Source organism: Cryptomeria japonica, chromosome 11 (assembly GCF_030272615.1).
Source record: "Cryptomeria japonica chromosome 11, Sugi_1.0, whole genome shotgun sequence".
Taxonomy (NCBI): domain Eukaryota; kingdom Viridiplantae; phylum Streptophyta; class Pinopsida; order Cupressales; family Cupressaceae; genus Cryptomeria; species Cryptomeria japonica.
The window spans coordinates 678,777,346-678,797,963 of NC_081415.1; the positions used below are offsets into that span (position 1 = coordinate 678,777,346).

General features: G+C 36.8%; 1 protein-coding gene across 6 annotated transcripts in view; it reads right to left on the reverse strand.

The window, feature by feature from the left end:
• LOC131038119 (uncharacterized) overlaps positions 1-20,618 on the reverse strand; it is a 116,436-nt gene that overhangs the window by 57,575 nt on the left and 38,243 nt on the right. For 2 of the 6 annotated variants that reach the window (XM_059213883.1, XM_059213886.1), the window contains exon 3: positions 8,010-8,099. In XM_059213883.1, the coding sequence (XP_059069866.1) occupies positions 8,010-8,099 (90 nt within the window). Of the gene's footprint in view, positions 1-8,009; positions 8,100-8,388; positions 8,480-8,585; positions 8,634-20,618 lie in introns of those variants that run through there. The other 4 variants (XM_059213882.1, XM_057970443.2, XM_059213885.1 and 1 more) reach the window with 4 other exon arrangements.

Sequence of the window (20,618 nt, forward strand, 5' to 3'; positions counted from 1 at the left end):
CGAATTTTATCAAGCATGTACACACCACAAAAAATCAGGCGAATGGTATTATGACCAATTCGTTTCCCATTCAGAAAGAAAATATCAATCCCCACTAAGAAGAAATTCCTTTTATTTTTTAAACCCGTACCATAGAATACTCCACACAGCCACCAAAAATTTGATATAAATCTTAGGATCATGGTGACTAGCATTCACACTGTTTTTTTTAACTGCCAAATCTGATCTCCACCTATACGTATATATATACAAGACCTGTATATCATCGCAGAAATAATACGATTCTTCTTAATTGCCTGCCACGCGATGCTAACCCCACAAAATAAAAAACGTCTTCATTTCATTCTCCGCGCTACACTTAGACCATGATAGCTGCCAGAAACGCCTTTTCAGACCCCAAACGTATCATAAATGACTACTTAAGAAAAAGTATCTGCTTCTTTTAACGATTTTAATATTTTTGGATGCCAAGAATAAGAAATAAGAAAATGTAACAGCCCCGAAAATTCTTATGTGAAAGCCCAGTCAGCAAAATACAATAAAGACAGAAATGATTTCTGCAGCCAGCCACACGTCTATCAGCTAGAACAAGCACAAAAAGTCTTAAGCAGCTCCCGAAAAAGTATATCTTCATAATATGACATCCAAATACTCCGTTCTTATTCAAGCTCCAAAAATGGCAACCAAGGAATTTTTTAAATTGAACATATCAAAAAAAATATTACCAAAAGAAAACTCCAGCCACCTCATAACTTTTATGCATTGCCAGGTAGAAGTTAATGTTCCAAATATAGCCACCACTTGCTTGTCCTTTATTGAAACGTGGCTATATAAAACAAACACACCCATATGATATTCGATAGCCAAAACTCTACCATGTTGACATTTCATGGCCTGAAAAAAATAAAAGACCAATGAAACTTAAAAGCTTGATATAAGAATCTGACTTGGCAAGAAGACTGACATGGAAGCTGACAAAATGACAAGCAGGCTCACACACTGCTAAAGCAGACACTTAGGCAGCTCAAGGAGACATACACACAGCTCAACCACACACCCAAGCACCTGAAGATAGTAGACAACTAGCTCAACCAGGCAGGCAACCACCTCAAGCACCTCAAGCAGCACAAGCACCTCAAGCACCTCAAGCACCTCAAGCAAAAAATAAGAAGATCTAATGAATAAACAGCAGCTCGAAAAACACTTCAAACTCAACCGAATATTACTATGAGTAATCCTCTAGCTTGAATAACATAGGTTTGACAAAGACCACTTGACATCAATGACAAAATGTCTAACAATTTGAGGGTGGATTGGTGGCACATGGTTGATTGGGCATCTTAGCAACTCATTTTCTTGCAAGATCCCTATACAGCTTCCATTGGTTCAATTCACTTTTGCTTCTGTTAAAAACTAATACAAGCATTTCAACTTTCAAGTAACGTACCATTGTTTCAATAACCATACTTTTGACTCAGAATTTTCACAGTTCCATTTGTTAGTACCTGTTGCTTTTACAATTTGAGACTGAGATTTCCATCTTACGTTCAAGCACTCTTGGACTTCATGATCAACACCTACGCCATTATGACAAATAATTAACCATGTGAATTGTTGATAATATGAGGCACTTTCATGTATATACTTATCTTGAAAAAGTGGTTAACAATGTTTAAGGGATAGATTATTGTGTCACACCACAAACACAGATGGTCTACTTGAATGAGGTGAAATGGTCTGCTAACTGATTTGAAGTAAATTACAGTCATTCTTGATTATCTGATACATCTGTTGAATACTATGGTTAGCTATATGAACTTGAAACTATTAGCACCAAATAGGCAGACCATGTGTCAGTAGAGTTGAATTGGAGCAATGTGGAACAATATTATCACATAAACTGGAGATCCTTAAGTCATCAATCCACATATAACCACATTTGTATCAGTGATTAACGAGGTAATTTTCCACTGTAGGAAAATCTATGTGTGGTCAGGATACTCTGCCAACAGAAGAGAATGTTTTATAATGATTTTTAAGTAATTAATATAGCTCTGTTGTTTTTAAATAGTTATGAGCATGAAAAAATCTATCAAGTGGTTGTTAACTATTAAGAGCAGCATAAAGTTAAGAAATCAGTGCACAACCTGAGGCTGCTACTGTGATATCATCTTGATGGTTGCAAGAAATCATAAATCAAAAATTTGCCTGGTACTCACCTAAATCGCGAGTTATTTTTGAAGCCAAGTAAATTTCCCATTCAATCACCTAGTCAAGTTTTTGTTGAGTTTTTTTGACGCTTGGTGACTTTGCCAAGTACTCCTGAGTTTTTACAAGTTTGCCGAATACTCCTGAATCTTTGCCAAGTTAATCAATTTAAGTTATTTTTTAATTTGCTGAGTCGCCAAGTTTGAGTCAAAATTGGGTCTGCCATGTATTTGCTGAGTCTGAGTTTTCAAGCTATGGTTGCAACCATGCCACAACTATTTTAGTGACTTATGGAGCTCTAGTGGATTGAAAAAATCTCTTCTTATGGTTTTCAACATAATAACCAATCCTTCAGAAGAATATATTGCTCTATATTATGCTGCTAGACATACCGCGAGCCTTTGATAGGAATGTTGTTGCCAAGCAGTGGATATAATTTTCAGAAAGTCACTGGTTGTAGGCATTGCCTTGAAGCTTTTACATTATAATTTTGGAGGTGTTCTTTCATTGCAATAGAAAACAATGGTGTTTTCAGAAGTAGCCTTAATGTTAACTTTGAATAGGTATTAAAAAGGTGTTTTAAAACATTATGGCACATAGGAATAGATTTGGTAAGAACAGTATAATGTTCCTACATTGTAGCACTACCTAGCAATGCACTTTTGTTACTGATAGATAACAAGGCTGTAATGACAAGGCTTCTAAACATCTTGGGATCTTTCCAACCGAGAGTGAAAAAAATTGATTGCCATGATAAGAAAACCAAAATGATTGTTATGCTGGAAACTTAGATAAATATCAGCAATAATTCATTTCCATTGATGAGCCGAGAGCTCCTGGTTATGATTGTCTGACCTCTACAGAGAAACTAGAGATCTTTTCCGTATATTAAGCTCTTTTCACGAAGTCAGAAGATGTGGAAACAGATAAAATGCATGCATTACCATCAAGAAAATGGACTGTAAACTATCATTTAATGGCTAGATGTCTACAACATTGTCATGCCTAAAATATTGGATCTTATGAGCTGTACACCTGAGAGAAAAATATAAGTAATGCGTCTATTACAATAGGACAGGGTACTGATTCTCTTACATGAAGTTGGTTGCATCAATGTGGATACAGACCCTAGTAGTGAGTAACAAATGCTGCAACCAAAATTTTAAAATAATCAGGCTACAACAGATTCTTAGGAATCAAACTGATATGCACAGTCATGGAAAATTAAATCAATGTTCTGATAGAATCAGTTATTGCTAATGGTCTGACCCAAACTGACCCATTCGGATTGGCATGTCAGTAGCAAAGTAATAAATTCATAAGTTTTAACTTAACCCTGAGACATACCACGCTAATCCAGAGACCCAGCCAAATGGTGCCCTGCTGATTTAAGGTGGGTGATATAGCTCACAGAACCGATTACATCATACCTTGTGAGCTAGATTATTAAAGTTCCAACATGATAGCATGGAACTTTATTCTGAACTGTTGATCAAGGAGCAATGCATTAAAAACTATAATTATCCAGGAAAATGCAACAAACCACCAAATTGATGATCTATTTGTTATTGTTGTGGGTACAATTTCAAAACTGAAGTTAATAAGGATGTATAGAAACGGTCATCAAATTCTACCAAGGAGAAGGCATGATTGCCATAGAAGTGGATGATGGTGCCTCTGGTAAAATTCAGCAAATCACTTGTTCTAGTGCTAGGACTGTTGTGCATTTATAAAGTTCATTGGTGTATTGGTGTAATAACTTGAAAGCATTAGAGCCTCGCCTGTGGTTGAACACATATACACGTATAGATATAGATGTTTTGAGAGCCTTTAATGGCCTAGAGGAATATTGATCTGTAATAAGGTCAGTAGCTAATTCACCAACACGAATCTTATTCCCTATAAAAGCAACTTAGTTGAACTTTTAATGTCCTTGTATTTCCTTAAAGAAAGAGTCAATATGTGCTTAGAAATCAGTTAGTTAAGTGCTGTAGCTAATGTTGATTTTTACGCATACAAAAAGAAACAAGAAAAAACTGTAAACATACAAAAAGAAAACCCAGAACTCAACTCTGGGATTTTTTCTCTGTACAAACTAAATGCGGGAAAACCTTTAATTGTATTTTAAAAATGTTTGAATCCCCTGATCTTCCATGAACTGGTACAATTTACGCCTCCTGATCCTCAGTTTTTAATTGACTTCTTCCTCAAAGTTTTGGATTGCAAATTTCACAAAGGACTCTTTCCTTATTGATCGCATCCACTTCTTAAGAAAGCAAATTTTGCATTAAACAAATTCATAGTTATACTAGGGTTTGACTGTAATTTTCCAGATGCATTTTTGTTTAGACATTAACGACAAGCGTGAGATTTGTTAACCTACCTTCTGTGGTGAGGGACTTCGCGTGTAAACGGCTGCCCTCTGAGTGCGTTCTCCTGCTTTGATCATTAAATGTGTTTTGAGGTAAAACCAATGTTTATTTCTCCGAGAAAGGTTTTATATATATGTGTAAAAGGAAGGTCTTATTACGCCGAAGCCAGGCTCATTTTAACATAAACGGTTGGAAACCATCTAAACAAGAGCTCTGCGAGAACATGTTATGAACTAAGAATAGATTGTATGTTATGAACTAAGAACATGCCAATAATATCCTAGAAAAATTTTAACAATCTTAAACAAAATGTAATATATCTGACACCCACCTTCCCCTCCCCCTCCCCCCCAGCCCTCTCAATAACTAAATAGGATACAATTAGTTCTCAGACTGAAAATATAAACCTGTGGAGAATACAGCGCTCAAAGAGTCAGATTAACTCACATGCACTTAATAAATGCGTATCTACACTGCTAATGCAGCCAACATCATCAAATATCTCCATGATCAGCATTCCATCTCATTGGAATGCACAGGTAACCAACTGCTGCAACCACCAAGAAAACTAGGGAGTGGTGTTGAATACTAGGTTCACTTGTGATTTTCAAGTAAGATATATGTTGAGCTGTTTCGAATATTGAGTTCATTTTTTTGTTGAGGTAGCTAATCCCAACAACAAATTATAATATATATCATCAAATTGCAGCAGCTAATCAGACTATAATTCATTGATTGTAATTCCAAGATGAAGCAACAATATATTGCTCTGATACGACATGCAAATAGGCTATCATGGGAATGTTGTTCAGTAGATGTCGCAACATACTTCAAAGACTCCAAGATTGGAGTAGATGGGAGGGGCATGATAATAGGCCAAGCCACTATCAGAATGGTGTACGGTAGATATCCTGAGATACTTCAAGGTTGAAGTAAGTAGCAGAGGCATGCAGATTAGCCACCACAAAATACTGTGCAGTAGAAGTCCTGAGATACATGAAGATTGGAGAGCATCAAGTGTCAGGTGTTCAAGAGATTGACAGAACAAATATTGAAGGGCAAAGCATTCTCACCTTGATATACTTTTGCATAAACTTGCTAATTATTCAGGAGATAAAGAGATTAAGTTAAGGGAAAATTGTCTCTCAGATGTAAAGGAGGTAAGAGCAGAAATCCTTGTCTGCGTTAGGTTAAATTAAACAAGGTAGGAGAGATTATCTCCTATTTTGAGAAAAAGGGAACCTTCAGAATATGACATTATTTTCCTGGCAAGGTTAAGAGTTATGTAGTATAGGCAGATAAAGGAAGAATGTGGTTAGGTTAGAATTGGATAGGCCTCAGATTCTACACTTTAATCTTGTGGACACTGATACCTGTGTCCTTGACTGAGCCAAAGACGGAGGAGGCAGTTGAACAAGATGTTCAAGAAATTATGGAAAAATATAAAGGCAAGACTGGGTATTCTAGTTCTACAGATATAACCCACCAAACACCATATAGCTTCATAGAAATGTAATAAATCTTTGTCACTGGACCACATTAGAAAAAGGGACAAGAAAGAAGAAGAAAATGAAGGTGTTTCTTATTGCAATAGGATGTGCAACTAGTTAAGTTCAGAGGTGAGGATAAGATCAGTAAGTTCAGGGGTGAGAAACTCTCAAAGGTGGCACCCTGACGTAAATCTTTTGTTTTTTTCTTTTTATTGATTTAATATAACATGTATTGTTTCAATTTTGAGCATAATGCTATCAATGAAGCTATTTTATAAAAATGCAATTTAGTGCATAGACTCCCGGTACCTATAACAAGACTTTTGCTTTTGAAAATCATGATGTCAACTATGTTGAAGCCATTACCTTGCATGCTGCAACATCTGTGAGAGTCTTGCACGTCTTGAATGAAAATGATGTGGACACTGGAAATTATTTTCATTTATTCATCTTACTTCAACGATTCTGGTTTATTAATAAAGATTTTAGAGTTATTTTGACAACACTTTACAATTCTAGAAGATGTCAAAATGTTGATTAAAGAGATTGTCATCAAGGAACATAAATTTCTATTACTAAACATTTTCTCATCAAGGAACATAAATTTCTATTACTAAACATTTTCTCATCAAGGAACATAAATTTATGTTATAAACATTTCCATATTTCATAGGTAATCATAATATTATGTGTCTGCATACAACATTGTAAAGTTTATTCTTTTATAGTACAGAAAACTAGTTAAACAGATGGTTAAATAGTTGAGTACAGGATGGGCAAAGACTCAGTACTCGGTAGCTGAGGAGCATGATCAACCATTATAACCTTCAAACCTCTAAAATATTCACCAGATTGGTGCACTGCTTTAATAGTGGGCACATTGTGACTTATTAAGTAGCCAAATATGAAATAAAATGCAAGTGGAGTTGTTTGTTCCAGGCTATCAAAGGAACCTAATATGGCAAGTATTGCATTGATGAATAAAAATAGAATCTTTATATATAGAAGAAATATAGTATTCTTGATTAAATTCTTCTATTGTTATGCATATGAGATCCTTGGTGGGAGATCACTTGTCGCTTATGTTGAAAGTCTATCAATAGTGGTTATAGAAAACCTAGTTGAATGGAATTAACTTAAATGAAAAATTATAGAAAACCCCAAAATTCAAATTTGTGGAAGACATGTCAGATATTGTAAAGCTCAATTGACTGGAATGAAGCTGAATGCAAAAGTATAGCAAAGCCCAAAATTCAAATCCTAAAGGCATGTTAGATATTGATACTTGAACTGATGAAAACTAAATGCAAAATTGTAGCAAAGCCCCAAATTCAAATTATCATAACAGATGTTTAGCATTGAAAGCCTACTTGAATGGTATGATATAAAAAAATAAAACATAAAGTTACGGTAAAACCCAAAATTCAAATCCACAGAAAACTTGTCTGGTATTAAAAGCTAATTGAATGGAATAAACATAAACCTAAAACTATGGCAAACCCCCATATTCAGATCTCCATAAGACATGTTATGTCCTGGAAGAGCCACAGAATCTGTTGTAGATCATAGAACTATTCCAACTTTATGTGGCGAGGAAAGAATTCTCCGTCTCTTTGAATCTACTCAAACCTCAATTAAAAATAAGTCGCCCTCTAAAGATTTCATGCTTTAAACAAATTTTCAAACAAAGGATCCAAATGCCAAAATTGTAGAAGACAAGGATCACAATATATATACTCTGTTTCTAAATCTTGGACTAGAAAGATTTCTGCACAACAAAGTCTAACATGAACGAATTGGGCGGATTATAGATTCAACATAACTCAGAATTCGGACTCAAAATTGAATATAAATGAACACATATTATAATCAAACTTGCAGATTTGCAGGAAATTAAGCTCTGGCGATGATTCATTATCAGACAAACAATGAACCTAACCTGTAGTCAAAGCAGGGTATCTAGCGAGCTCCTGTCGGTAGTTGTGGATGAAGCTGGTGACGTATAGAGTCTGGTAACGGCCTTGAGCTACTGACGCCAGCAAACACAAACAGAAGAAGAAAGTTAAGACAATACAACAACATATAATGTGCTCAATGTTTTATCCTGATTCTAGTTGCAGGGTTTCGCAGACAAAATGCATTAAAAAAACAAATTCTAGTTACCTGCGTATGAGGGGAAACATTACAATTTATTTTCCTAATTGTCATAAATCTACAAAACGAATTCTGAGACAACACTGCGCCTTTAATCATGGAAAGCAAAAACCCTAACTACAGGGTTTCGTTGATGAAATGCAGGAAGACAAACAAAAACTTACTTGCGACTGAAGGGAACATTAACACTTGAATCCCATAATTATTAATAGACCACAAAATGAATTCTGTAACAGAACTAGGGCTCCATCCATGAAAGGTTGAAGAAACTAAAAATCTAATTACAAGTTTGAATAATAAAATAAACAAATACAGAATTCCACTCAATTGGGTATGAAGGGAGAATAAATTTTTAAGTTACCCGTATGTGCCTTCTTCAATCTGTTTGAGCTTTTCGAAGCAATGTATGCTGTGGGAACACCATGCAAGGGCTCGCTTCAAATTGAGCTAAACAAAAAACAATACGAGCTTTTAAAAAAATCCCTACTCCGTGCTTCTTAATTGTTACATCAGCAAATGATGAACTGACCTGTACCTGCAGTTTTTTCTTCTAATTTTCATAATTAAAACGAAAAAAACCACCAGGAAAAATACAACGAGCCAATAAAAAAAGCAAAATATCACCGAAAATGCTATTTATCAAATCTAGATGTTAGAAACTATAGAAAATTGAAAAAAATTTACCATCAATTTGCACAAATTAATAGGGAAGAGTTAACCGAAAACATTAGTTCCCTGCCTATATAGTAGGCAGGGACTAATAATAATATGCAAGACGATTTTAAACTCAGTTTTCAGCTTTCATAAGATTTTGTAATATCTTTCCTCTAAAATTAGCCCATCTTATCTCACATGTCCGTGGAAATCATTTACCATTCCAAATTTAAGAAAGAAATGGGTTCATTGACTTAGCCATAAAAATCTAGAAATAATAACATTATGTTTGCAGCCAAAAAAATATAGGAATTAGATTTTTTTAAAGATTATTTATATATTTAAATTATTAGTTTAAATGTAAAAAAATTATATCTTAAGATTAAATTGAGAAATAATATAAATAGTTAATTTAATATTATTTATAATATTTAATGAAATATTCAATGAATGAACAAAAATGCAAAATTTAGATTGAGTTAATTTTATATATTATTCAAGTAGAATAAAAAATGGCTTTGTGCCTATACTTGCGAAAATTTCCAGACATCGAGCGGCAGAAATGGTTTTTTGGGCATAGGAAATATGTGCAATCTGCTTTTAATGTGGGGAACTGGGCTCCCCTCCCTCAACCAAAACCTGTTTCGAATGGCAGACAGTGAAATCTAAAAGAATTCGGAGGGCCGAAAGAAAGGGCTTGAGATTACCAATTAAATCTAGGGCAGGTGGCGATTACATAGGTAAACAAAACACCCTCTGCCCGGAAGGATCCCGTAGGCCTGCCATTTCCAACAAATTCACCCACCTGCAAAATCTTAAGGGAGGTTGTTCAAAATCGTTCCCCCGGAACAAGCCCTTAAAAGATATTAATCTTATGCATAGTTGGGGATCTAGCGATAATAAGGTTAGTCCTCAGATATCTGGTGATGGTTGTCGGATACCCAATTCTTTGCATCCTTCCAAACCCTCGGCGTCTAAACCGAATCTGGAGATAAACCCTAAATCCGGAAGTAAGATCACATTGGAAATCAATGACAGTTTGGTGGAAAGGCTTCACCAATCATGCAAGACTTACGGGGTTTTTGCTAGATGGTGTGGACTCGGGGTCCCGATAGAGATCATCGTCGATTGGTTCAAATCTTCCTTCAACCGAATAGTGAGCATTGCTATCTTGTCTGAAGGCTTTCTTTATATTGATCGCGGTAATGCTAAGCGTAAGAATGAATTCCTAACAGGTAAATCTTTGACTTTTAAAGGACATGATTTTAAATTTTTAGATTGGCAACCTGATTTCAATCCATGTAAATTAGAATCATTTAAAGTAGACAGACCGGTTCTGATCCCTAACTTTCCAGTAGAATTAATGGATAAAGAAATTATAAGGAAAATAGGTAATCAATTAGGCAAATTCGTAGAGATTAGTGATAAAGGACAGATGTATTCAAACTGTGTAATGATTGTTAATATGGATATTAATGTTAATTCATTCAACCCTATTGAAATAAAAACTAGTGGGTCCTCTTTCTTAATTTATCTTGAAATTTATAAAGGGGTTTTAGATTTAGCAGAAAAATCGGACTTGTTGGTTATGCCCTCTCATAAGTACCCTATGGAGGACCCAAAGCTTGATATTTGTTTCAATGAGGAAAAGGGTGGGTTTGTCATTATGGATAGTTTCCATTGTCCGGCAATGCATTCTGATGAGGTAGAGGATGGAGAAATTGTGGGTGATCAAGGTATTATTGGTTGGGTGAATTCTTCTCCCTTGCTATCTCATGTTAAGGAAAGGATCATTTTGACAGAAGGTGAGGGAAGGGAGATTGACATGGAGGAGGGTAAGGGCACTTGTTGTCTAGTGGAAGGAGAAAATGAAATGATCAAAGATTTATCTAAAAATAGTGAGGATGTACTCAGTCATGGTATTGCTCGTCAGGATACTGTTCTGGTGGGAGATATGACACTCAATCCTAATCTGGATTTTGGTGCGGAGGCCTTGGGGAGTCGGAAAGAAGTTAGATCCCCCCAACAAAATGTGATGTTGGCTCTTGGCAGATTGGAAGAGGATGAACTAGTGGAGGACAAGGATCGAAAGGAACTGGAGGTAAATTGCATTATCAACTATTTATGCGACTCAGTTACTGAGGACATCCTGGAAAATTTATTGGATGAAATAGTTGATACAGAAGAGGTAGATTTACAAAAAAGGCTTTTAATGAAAGAAATTACGAATTCTATTCATCCTCTGAAGGTCATGGAAATGGAAGCTCTTATAGTGGAATTAAATGACAAAGAAAATGGTGAAACTTTTGATGCCTTAGGTATTGAACAATGGGATGGGAAAAAGGCTACCCCAGATTGTGCAAAATACGGTAAGAAGAGGGACAGAAAGTCCCTATCTGAGTTAAGAGCTAATGATGGAGAAGTTGAGGGTTAGGTTAAACTTACTGATATGTTCCATGTTGGGAAGGGGAAGGTCCTTCCCACAGCACCATGAAGGTTTTATCATGGAATGTTAGGGGCTTAAATGCCCCTAACAAGCAACGGATTGTCAAACGTTGCCTTTCTACCTCTAGTTTTGATTTAGTTATGTTATAGGAAACTAAACTAGAGAAAGAAGATTTAGCCTCTTTTGGGAAACGATTAGGCTTTAGACATATTATAGGAGTAGCACCTATCGAAGCCTCTTGGGGTCTGGCTATGATTTGGGATCCTCACAATATTGGTTTCTTATTATTAGAATCTCATGACAATTGGCTCAGTGGCTGAGTCAACAATTTTAAACATAAACTTGACTTTCTTATTATCAATGTTTATGGACCAACGCAGGATGAGGACAAAAGAAGGATTTGGAAGGAAATTGAGGAATTCATTAGAAAAACCTAGGAACAAACTTGTATCATAAGAGGTGACTTCAATGTTATTACTAATCAATCTGAGAAACGAGGAGGCAAAGCCAAAACCTCTAGAGCTGGTTTAGATTTTGTAGATTGGATCCACCGAAGTGCCTTGTTAGAGATTAACATGGTTAAGGACGCCTTTACCTGGAATAATAGAAGGTTAGGTTTTAGTAATATCGCTGAGAAATTAGATAGATTATTATTATCAGACAATCTCATCAATTTCCCATATACCTTGGAAGCCTCAATCTTACCTTTTTCGAGCTCGGATCACTTTCCGATTCAACTTAACATTCTTTTGGACTCGAGATCTAGAAGATGTCCTTTCAAATTTGAATAAATGTGGTTAAAAGATGACAATATTCTCAGGCTTTTGGAGGTTTGGTGGAACGAAGAAGAGGTTTATGGTTCCAAGATCTTCAAGGTAGTCAACAAGCTTAAGATAATCAAGCAAAAGCTCATTATATGGAATTGGAAACACTTAGGAAATATATTCAACAAGAAGTCACAAGTGGAAGCAGAGTTAGAGGAAGTAAATAAAGTAGTTATGTTGAGGGGGATGGATGAAGTTGTGTTTCTTAGAGAAAAGGAACTACTTCTTGAACAAGAAAACTGTTGGCATATGATGAAGTGGTGTTAATCTATGTTGTCATTGATGTCAATAAGTGCTCTAGAAGGATGAAGATCAGAAGATGTTGTCATTAATGTTCAAGCAAAGGAACTGGTATGAACCAGTATGTATGGAGATCGACAGTGGTAATGGACAACCGGAATGGAGTGGACCGATATTGGGGTTCACCAAGTATGACTACCGGTTGATAATCGAGGGTTACCGGTTTGGCTTATGCAAAATAATCGAAGGCATTTTTCGTTGCCCTGATGAAGGAAGATCGAACGGTGATACAAAAGATCCAACGGCAGTCGTTATACCACGATGGAAAGATGCCCCCCGAGTTATCCTCGCGACTTGGCGACAAACCAATTGGCTCATGTGTTAAAGATCGAGCAGGTCTGAGATGATCCGATGACTATCGCTATGCGAAAGTGCTCGACTATTAATTGTCGCGTCTTGGCGACAAAGAACGTGCGGAAAAGATGAAGCGGTCGAGGTGTTAAGGATCAAGCAGGTTGAGGAAAGATCTATGGCTGTCGCTATACCGCAAGATGAAGATGCTCGATAGTTATCCCCTGCGACATGGCAACTAGCGAGGTGGTAGGTCCAAGCGACATCTAGGTGGATCTTAGTGCAAAACAGGAAGTGACACATGGCGGTCCCACCAGAAGATCGAGCAACTCAAGCAAGTTAATGTTAGACTGAATGCATTAATGTCCTGCCTTGGGAGTGCACGTTTTTCTTATCTGGTAGATGAAGAACGCGGGATGGATCATTTATTTGAAGATGCAGAAAAGCCTGAACAATGCCAGATGCAGAATGATTCGCGATCAGATTTAGACCGTCTCCTATAAAGCCTGAATGATGCCAGATGCAGAATGTTTCACGATCTGATTTAGATCGTATCTTGCTATGTAATTGATTTGAATGGTTAGGATTGGACCGCTTGTAAGAAGATGGTTAGGATCGAACCGTCTTTGTAAAACTTAGGTTTAGGGTTTATGCTCTCGACCGAGAGATTGTCTATAAGGTCGATGAAGTTCATATTTTGTTGTGTTGGCAAATGATGTGTGTGTGTGTGTGTCCGCATAATGGGAGACTAGATTCTTGCCAAACCAGAGTATGTGTTATGCATGGTGTGATTGCAAAAGAGAGGAGCTGAAAAGGATCTGCTCTAGCAAGGAGTGTTATTTTCAGATCGATCTTTTTCCTATTGTTTTCTAACGACTTCAACAGTTGGTAAATCCCTTGACCGGGTAAGCTTTAGCAGGCTTTTATTGTAATTCCTTTAACCAGGTGGCTCAAGTTCATTGAGTTAGTTAAATCCTCTAGCAAGGTAACTCTTGACAGGGTTTCAATCCTTAACCGGATTCTATAGCCATCCCTTAACCGGGTGATCCCTAACAGGATCGGTTCCTAACATAACTTTATTGTAAAGTTTTTAACCGGACTAGGCTCCTAACATAGTGGACTTCTAAAGAGTTCAAAACAAGCTTGTGGGTATTCATCCCCACCGTGGTTTTTCCCATTTGGGTTTCCACGTGAAAAATCTATGTGTCATGGTTGTGTATTTTTCATGTAATGGTTGAGCAGTCTTTGTTAAGTTGAATATGTATGCCTTCTGAAGTATTCTTGTTTTACTGATCTAGTTGTCTGAAGTATTTTTGTTAACTAATATTGCTATTGTTTGCAGTAATATAGTAAACTGGTTATCAGTGGTCTAAACTGTCAAAGTATTAGAGAGAGTTTTTGTCTGTACTGATTCACCCCCCCCCTCTCAGTACCGATTATGATCTTAGAGATTCATCATTGTTCATCAAAAACATCCTGGCAAAAGAGGAGATCTTTTGGAAACAAAAATCTAGGGAAACTTGTCTAGGTGAGGGAGATAAGAATACTAATTCTTTCATAATAGTAGTAACTTGGCTAGATCACCCACCGAAGGTGGAATTATCACTCCACAATAAGTGGATATGATAAAGTAGTAACAAGATCAACACCATAAAAGGTGGAATTTCTCCTACACACACTATCCCAGTGTGGCACTGTAGCGTCCTAAAATTGCGACACTTGCAATTTCGACTGCATTTGGGTCTTCACGATGGCGATGCAACACGGAACCTGAATGGAGACCCCGAAACTTGTTCATGACATCAAAAACTACATTTCTCAGCACCCTGGCCTGATCCTCCTTGCACCCTGCTGTCCCGGGAGGTGGGACCATGGCGCCCAGCGCCCTGGTCCCTGGCCCTATTTTGGGCCCGGTCTCTTTTGGGCATCGGGTCTCTAAGTTTGCAAATTGGGAAATAATGTTTCCTAGTTGGCCTAAGGTCGAGAAAATCAGTCTATTAGCCCTAATTGACAAGTATATAAACTACATTTCCTCTCTCAAAAAGGGAGGAGGACATATGTGTGCAAAGGCGCGAAAGCGATATTCAAACATTCAAGCATTCAAGCATTCCTTCAAGCAATTGAGCATTCTAAGTCTCCATTCAAGGCTAGGTGTTGCATTCAAGACAAGGATTCAACCATTGAAGAGGAGATCACTTACAAACACATTACATACTACATACATTACACCTTCGCATGTAAGAATACAAATATTCTTACAACAAGGTATTAGTACTTGTTTACATTACAAACATTTACATTTACAACATTCTCATTTCTTGGTTAATTCCAAAACCGGGGTTTGACCTAAAGGCAAACCCCTCATCCCTAACCCCCCAATTGTCCTCTCTTTTCTGTGTGTAGGTTGCAGGTACACGGCTGTAATTGAAGATTTGGAATCCTTGTGCAGAGACGAACAGATCCCCCTTCGTTTCGCGGATTTTTCGGAGGACCGTGTGCACGCCGGGCGCCATCGTCCTGTCAACTTTCGCTCAAATTTGCAGAACAGTACCGTCTCGACATTTTACTGCTAATTTCAGGTCCGCAGCTTCATCCCATATCCCTATCTCTATTTATAAGCGAATCTTTCCTACTTTACATGCATTCTTAGTTCAATCATTCTTTCCACATTTCTTTACAAAAGAGGGTATCCTTGATGTCTTAACCCTTGAAACTCATTTAGAATCCAATCTTGCATTGTGTGGGATTGGATCTTGTGGGTTTCAACCCCTCTTTTGAATGTAAAGTCTCTCCTAAGTGAAAACCATCAACCCTAGTGACTCTCCCTTCTCTCTCCTTGGAGATTGGGGAGGAGAGAACAACTAGGGTTCGATTTTTCCGCTTTACATTTTGGTGAACCCGACATGAACATCTTCATTCTGATTATTCATGGTTAGATCTGAAAATTTGCTTCCTTAATTACATTTCCATGTTTTATCTTTTGCAAATTTTAGAGGTTAATTGCATAAAAACCCTAAAATTTTCTTTTTAGTAATTAAGCTTGTGAAATGTTTAATTGTTAATGCCTATTTCAGATCTATCCTTCTATTGCAAATTGTCAATTCATATTTGTGCTTTAATTCTGAAAATTAAGTGGTTAAGTGTCAAAACCCTAATTTTTAAAACCTTCTTGATTCAACCTTTGACTGATAATTTGACTGATCAAAACACCTCCAAATCGGCTGTAACTTTGGATTCCGCAATAAAATCACAATATCTTTCATCCCTGAAAATTTGGAAAAAAGTTGCGAGGACCGTGTGCACCCCGAGTGCCATCGTCCCCGACATTTTTTCCGAAATTTCGGGAGCTAGATCTTACTGTATTTTTCTGCTAAAATCCAAAATTTTGGCTGATTTTATCAATTTTAACACTTTCAAAATTAAAGTCAAAGTTGGTCTAGCGATTGCTTGGATTGAGGCTTCTAATCATTCAAAAATTGTTGAAATTAAAATTCCTATCAAAATTGTGTTTCTTACAGTCCTAAATCTGAAAAGTGTGTTAGCATTCATTCGAAATTTCAGTGTTTTATTCAAATTTTTGCAGTTTGTGACTTTTGAAATTAAGTGTTTAATTGCAACAACTTTGATTTCCACTTTCAAATTTGAATTTTGCATGAAATCGAGTCAACTTTTAAATTTCAAAACCTGCATTGCTTTCAGTATTCCTTCTAAAATCATAAAATTCAAAATTTCAGTTTCCCTCTCTTTTTCAAAATACAAAATTTACATTTTTCAACAATCTTGGTAGGGTTCAATTTTGAGATTGCAACTTTAATTTGGCCTATCTACAGATCGTAAAATCACTCAATTTTTTCAGATTAGCTTTAAAATCATCATAACTTTCATCCCTGAAAATTTCGAAAAAAGTTGCGAGGACCGTGTGCACTCCGTTCGCCACGGTCTCGGACATTTTTTCTGAAATTTTGGGAGATTGTCCTGATTGCATTTAACAGCTTAAATCTAGGAGATTGGCTGATTTTATTGAAATTTGCTACCTCTAAAATTCAAAATCTTCTCTCTTTCTTTAGTGCATGAGTTTTACAACAATAAGCCCTACTTACACTATTCCCGTTAGACGAAGCCTTAGAATTAAGTCTTTCCAAGGTGTAATTACCGAGGAGATGGAACCTAATTTGAATGGCCTTTTTAACGAGGACATGGGTAATTCCTCTAATCCTCTTAATGATGAAGAAGCTCTCCATGAGGTTTCTATAGAACAACTTTCGAAATTGGATAACCAATTTGATGATTTTTGACAATGGATGTCTCAAGAATACCCCAATAGTCAAGCTCTTCCCTTAATTGAGAGTCTAAAACGTATGGTTCAAAGTGATAAGAATGGAATCGATATTTCGCGTGGTATTGCACACATTGTGGATTCGAATGTGATGCCTATGAAAAGTTGTGCCGAAACCTTAGGTTATACACAACCTCCTACTCAAGTTAATCATTCTATTCCTTTGACAACTCCTATTGCTAGTATACCTACTTTTACATCAAACATAATGACTACTTCAACACAAGACATTCCTCCTATGATCACTGGTCATGGGGGCAATCCCTCTTCTTCTATCAACCCTCTTTCTTCAATCAATCCAACTTCTTCATTCATTCCTTCAATGAGTGTTCCTATTATATCACCACAAATGAACATGATGCAAGGGGGCAATTCGTTTAATCATTCCATTCCTCCTTGTAGTGTTCCTCCTTTCCAATCATCTCCTATGACTAACTATCATAGTGTCCCACCACCTTACTCTCTACCTTCTTTCAATAACATAACACCTCCATCACAATCTAACACGTCTAATATGAACTCTTCGACTGAAGCGACCATTAACAATCTTGCACAAACTGTCTCTTCTTTACAGCAACAAATTGCCTCTATGAATCAATCTAAGTTTAGTGTGCCCACATTTGATGTTGCGAGCCCACTTTCTCTTGACATTGTTCGAGCTATCCCCCCTAAACATGTTGAAATTCCGCATTTGGAGCTTTATAATGGTAAGGGTGATCCTCTAACACATGTTAAGACATTTCAAACAATATGTACCGATTTTGCTTATGACCAAAGGTTGCTTGCAAAACTGTTTACTAGAACATTAAGAGATAAAGCCCTACAATGGTATTGCTCGTTGCCTTCTTATTCTATTACTTCTTTCGAACAACTTGCAAATGCTTTTATTCAACAATTTCAAAACAATATAAGTCCTAAATTTACTTTGATTGATTTAATGCATTGTAAACAAGGTGTTAAAGAAAAAGTGACTGATTTCATTGGTAGGTATAAGCATTTGTATGCTCAAATTTCCTTTCCAGTGCCTGACAATGATATTCAAAGAATCTTTATTTCTAATTTGCAAAAAGATATTAGAGAAAAACTCCTGTTTTCTGAGTTTACTTCTTTCCAACAGTTGTGCGCAACTCTTCACAATTATCAACTGACTGTGAGTCAAATGGAACGAACAAATCCTATGGCTCCGAGTGATAAGGGTGATAGTAGTCAACAACCATTTGGGAAGTTTAAACCGAACAGAGAGTCAATTAAATTCAATGAAAACATCATCAACAACAATGTGAATGCGGCATCAGGTGTGCCTCCTATTTCTAAGTTTTTCAAGAAAGAAAGAAAGTTTACTCCTTTGAATGAATCATTGCATAGTATTATGAATAAGTTATTGGAAAAAAATGTGCTTACTCTCCCTCCTATAAAGCAAATTGATCCTACAAAGATTAATTCACCCTATTTTGATAACAAATCTTTTTGTCAATTTCATCGTCAACCTGGGCATGATACTGAAAAATGTTTTGCTTTAAAGGTTAAAATTCAAGATTTGATTGATAATAATACTATCTCTGTTTCTAGTGTGAATGATAAAGGCAACACATCTGTAGCTCCTCCTAACCAAAATCTTCAGATTTTTACTGATCCATTACCTTCTCATACCTCTAATGCGATTGATACTAATGATTCATCTGTCTCACCTGATGATCTTGTGTCTATGGCTCCGAATGTGATTGACTTTGTAGAGTAGCAGAAAATCCCTAAAGAACCTTCCATCACCTTTGATTCTAGTGAAACTATCAGGGCACCTGATGGTCCTTTATATATAGTTGCAAAAGTCAAGAATACACCTTGTCGTGGAGTGCTTATTGATCCTTCTTGCATGGTTAATTTCATTACTAAAGAATTTCTTTTTACTTTGCAATTGAATCAAGTGATCTATGACGAAACAAATGTGGTTGTGAAACTATTTGATGCATTTTCTTCTCCTGCAATTGGTTCTATTACATTACCTATTGAGGTCCATAACAAACCCCTTGATGTGGACTTTGCTATTATTCCATCGTCCGAACAATTTCGTGTGAAGCTAGGCTATCCTTGGCTATCTTCCATGAAAGCTATTGCTTCTCCTATTCACAAGTGCTTGAAATTTCCCCATAATGGTGAAGTTGTTACTGTCAATCATAGTCTCTTTAAACCTGCTGAAAGAACTTCTAGCATTCCTATTGATTACTTTTGGCCTAAACAATTCCAATCTCTTCCATCGCGAAGTGATCATCTTTTCAAATCTTATCAAAAGTGGAAAAAGGATATGATCCTATCTCTAAGTGAACCTAGAACACCCAAACTTGATATTCCTATCATTCTTGAGAGGGAAGTTCTTCCTTTGAAAGATAAAACCAATGTCTTTCCCCAAGAAGATTCCCAACCCATCCCTATGGATGTGACTATGCCTATATCTAATAAACTTCCTAAAAGTAGACCTATACCTCCTCGTCATGATGGGCTTGGTCTCCTTCCTAAACCAAATATTCCTCCCTTATATGGAGCAGTTCCTCCTCCTTCCTCTTATGGAGAGAAGAGACCTTCCTCTTCTCCTATTATTCAACCTAAGAGACCACAACCTAAACACCCAAGTGAAAAGGATGAGAACATTCCTCCTCCTCACTCTCCTCAACTTCCTACTAAGACTAGACGAAATCGTTCTGCACATGAACGCCGACGAAAGCGTCGTCTTAGAGCTCAGGCAGCTGCTTCTCAAACTTTGCAATCCCCAAAAACACCTTCAGCTAGTATTATTCCATTTTCTCCTCAGCCGAAAATTGAGCCAAAATCTCCTAAACATAAGATGCATGATGGTCTTGATCCTGTACGAGTTAAAGATCCTATTTTTATAAATCTTGATGATGATATAGATGAAAATGTTATGCATGATGAAAAGGTTACTTATGTTCATTCTGATAGTGAATATGAATATGTTGATGTTGATAACCATTTATCTAACGAATTTTCTAAAGCACTTATCCTAGCTCCTAGACAATAACAACGTGGCTCGGAACATGAACATAGCCCTTGTTTGGATCTTGTGATAGCTCCATCTGCTGTGTTGGATGTTCCTCCTCTAGCGTGTTTCCTACCTTCCCGAAATATTGATCAGCAAGATCGGGGGGTAGATGACGTGCTAGACTAGTTTCATTAGCATAGCAGATTCTCTCCTCCTCTCTTTTGTTACTTCTTCTATGTGTTATTCTCATTCTTCTATTTGTTGTCCTTAGTGTTGTCTACTTGAGGACGATGCAAAGCATTGAGATCTCTTTTGGTCTCTCTCATGTTGACTCAAAAGACACATGTGTTCCCTTCTTCTAGGTGACCTTCCTTGATTGGGGAATGAAGAACAATTATGCATACATAAATATGATATACATGAATTATCATACAGCATACTGACCCCGAGGAAAGCGAAGTCACCTCGTGCTTTGTGTTTTGTGCCTATTATCCTTGGGCTTATCTCACACTTGGGGGCTAAATCCTTGTGATAACGTGCTCCTTTCCTTT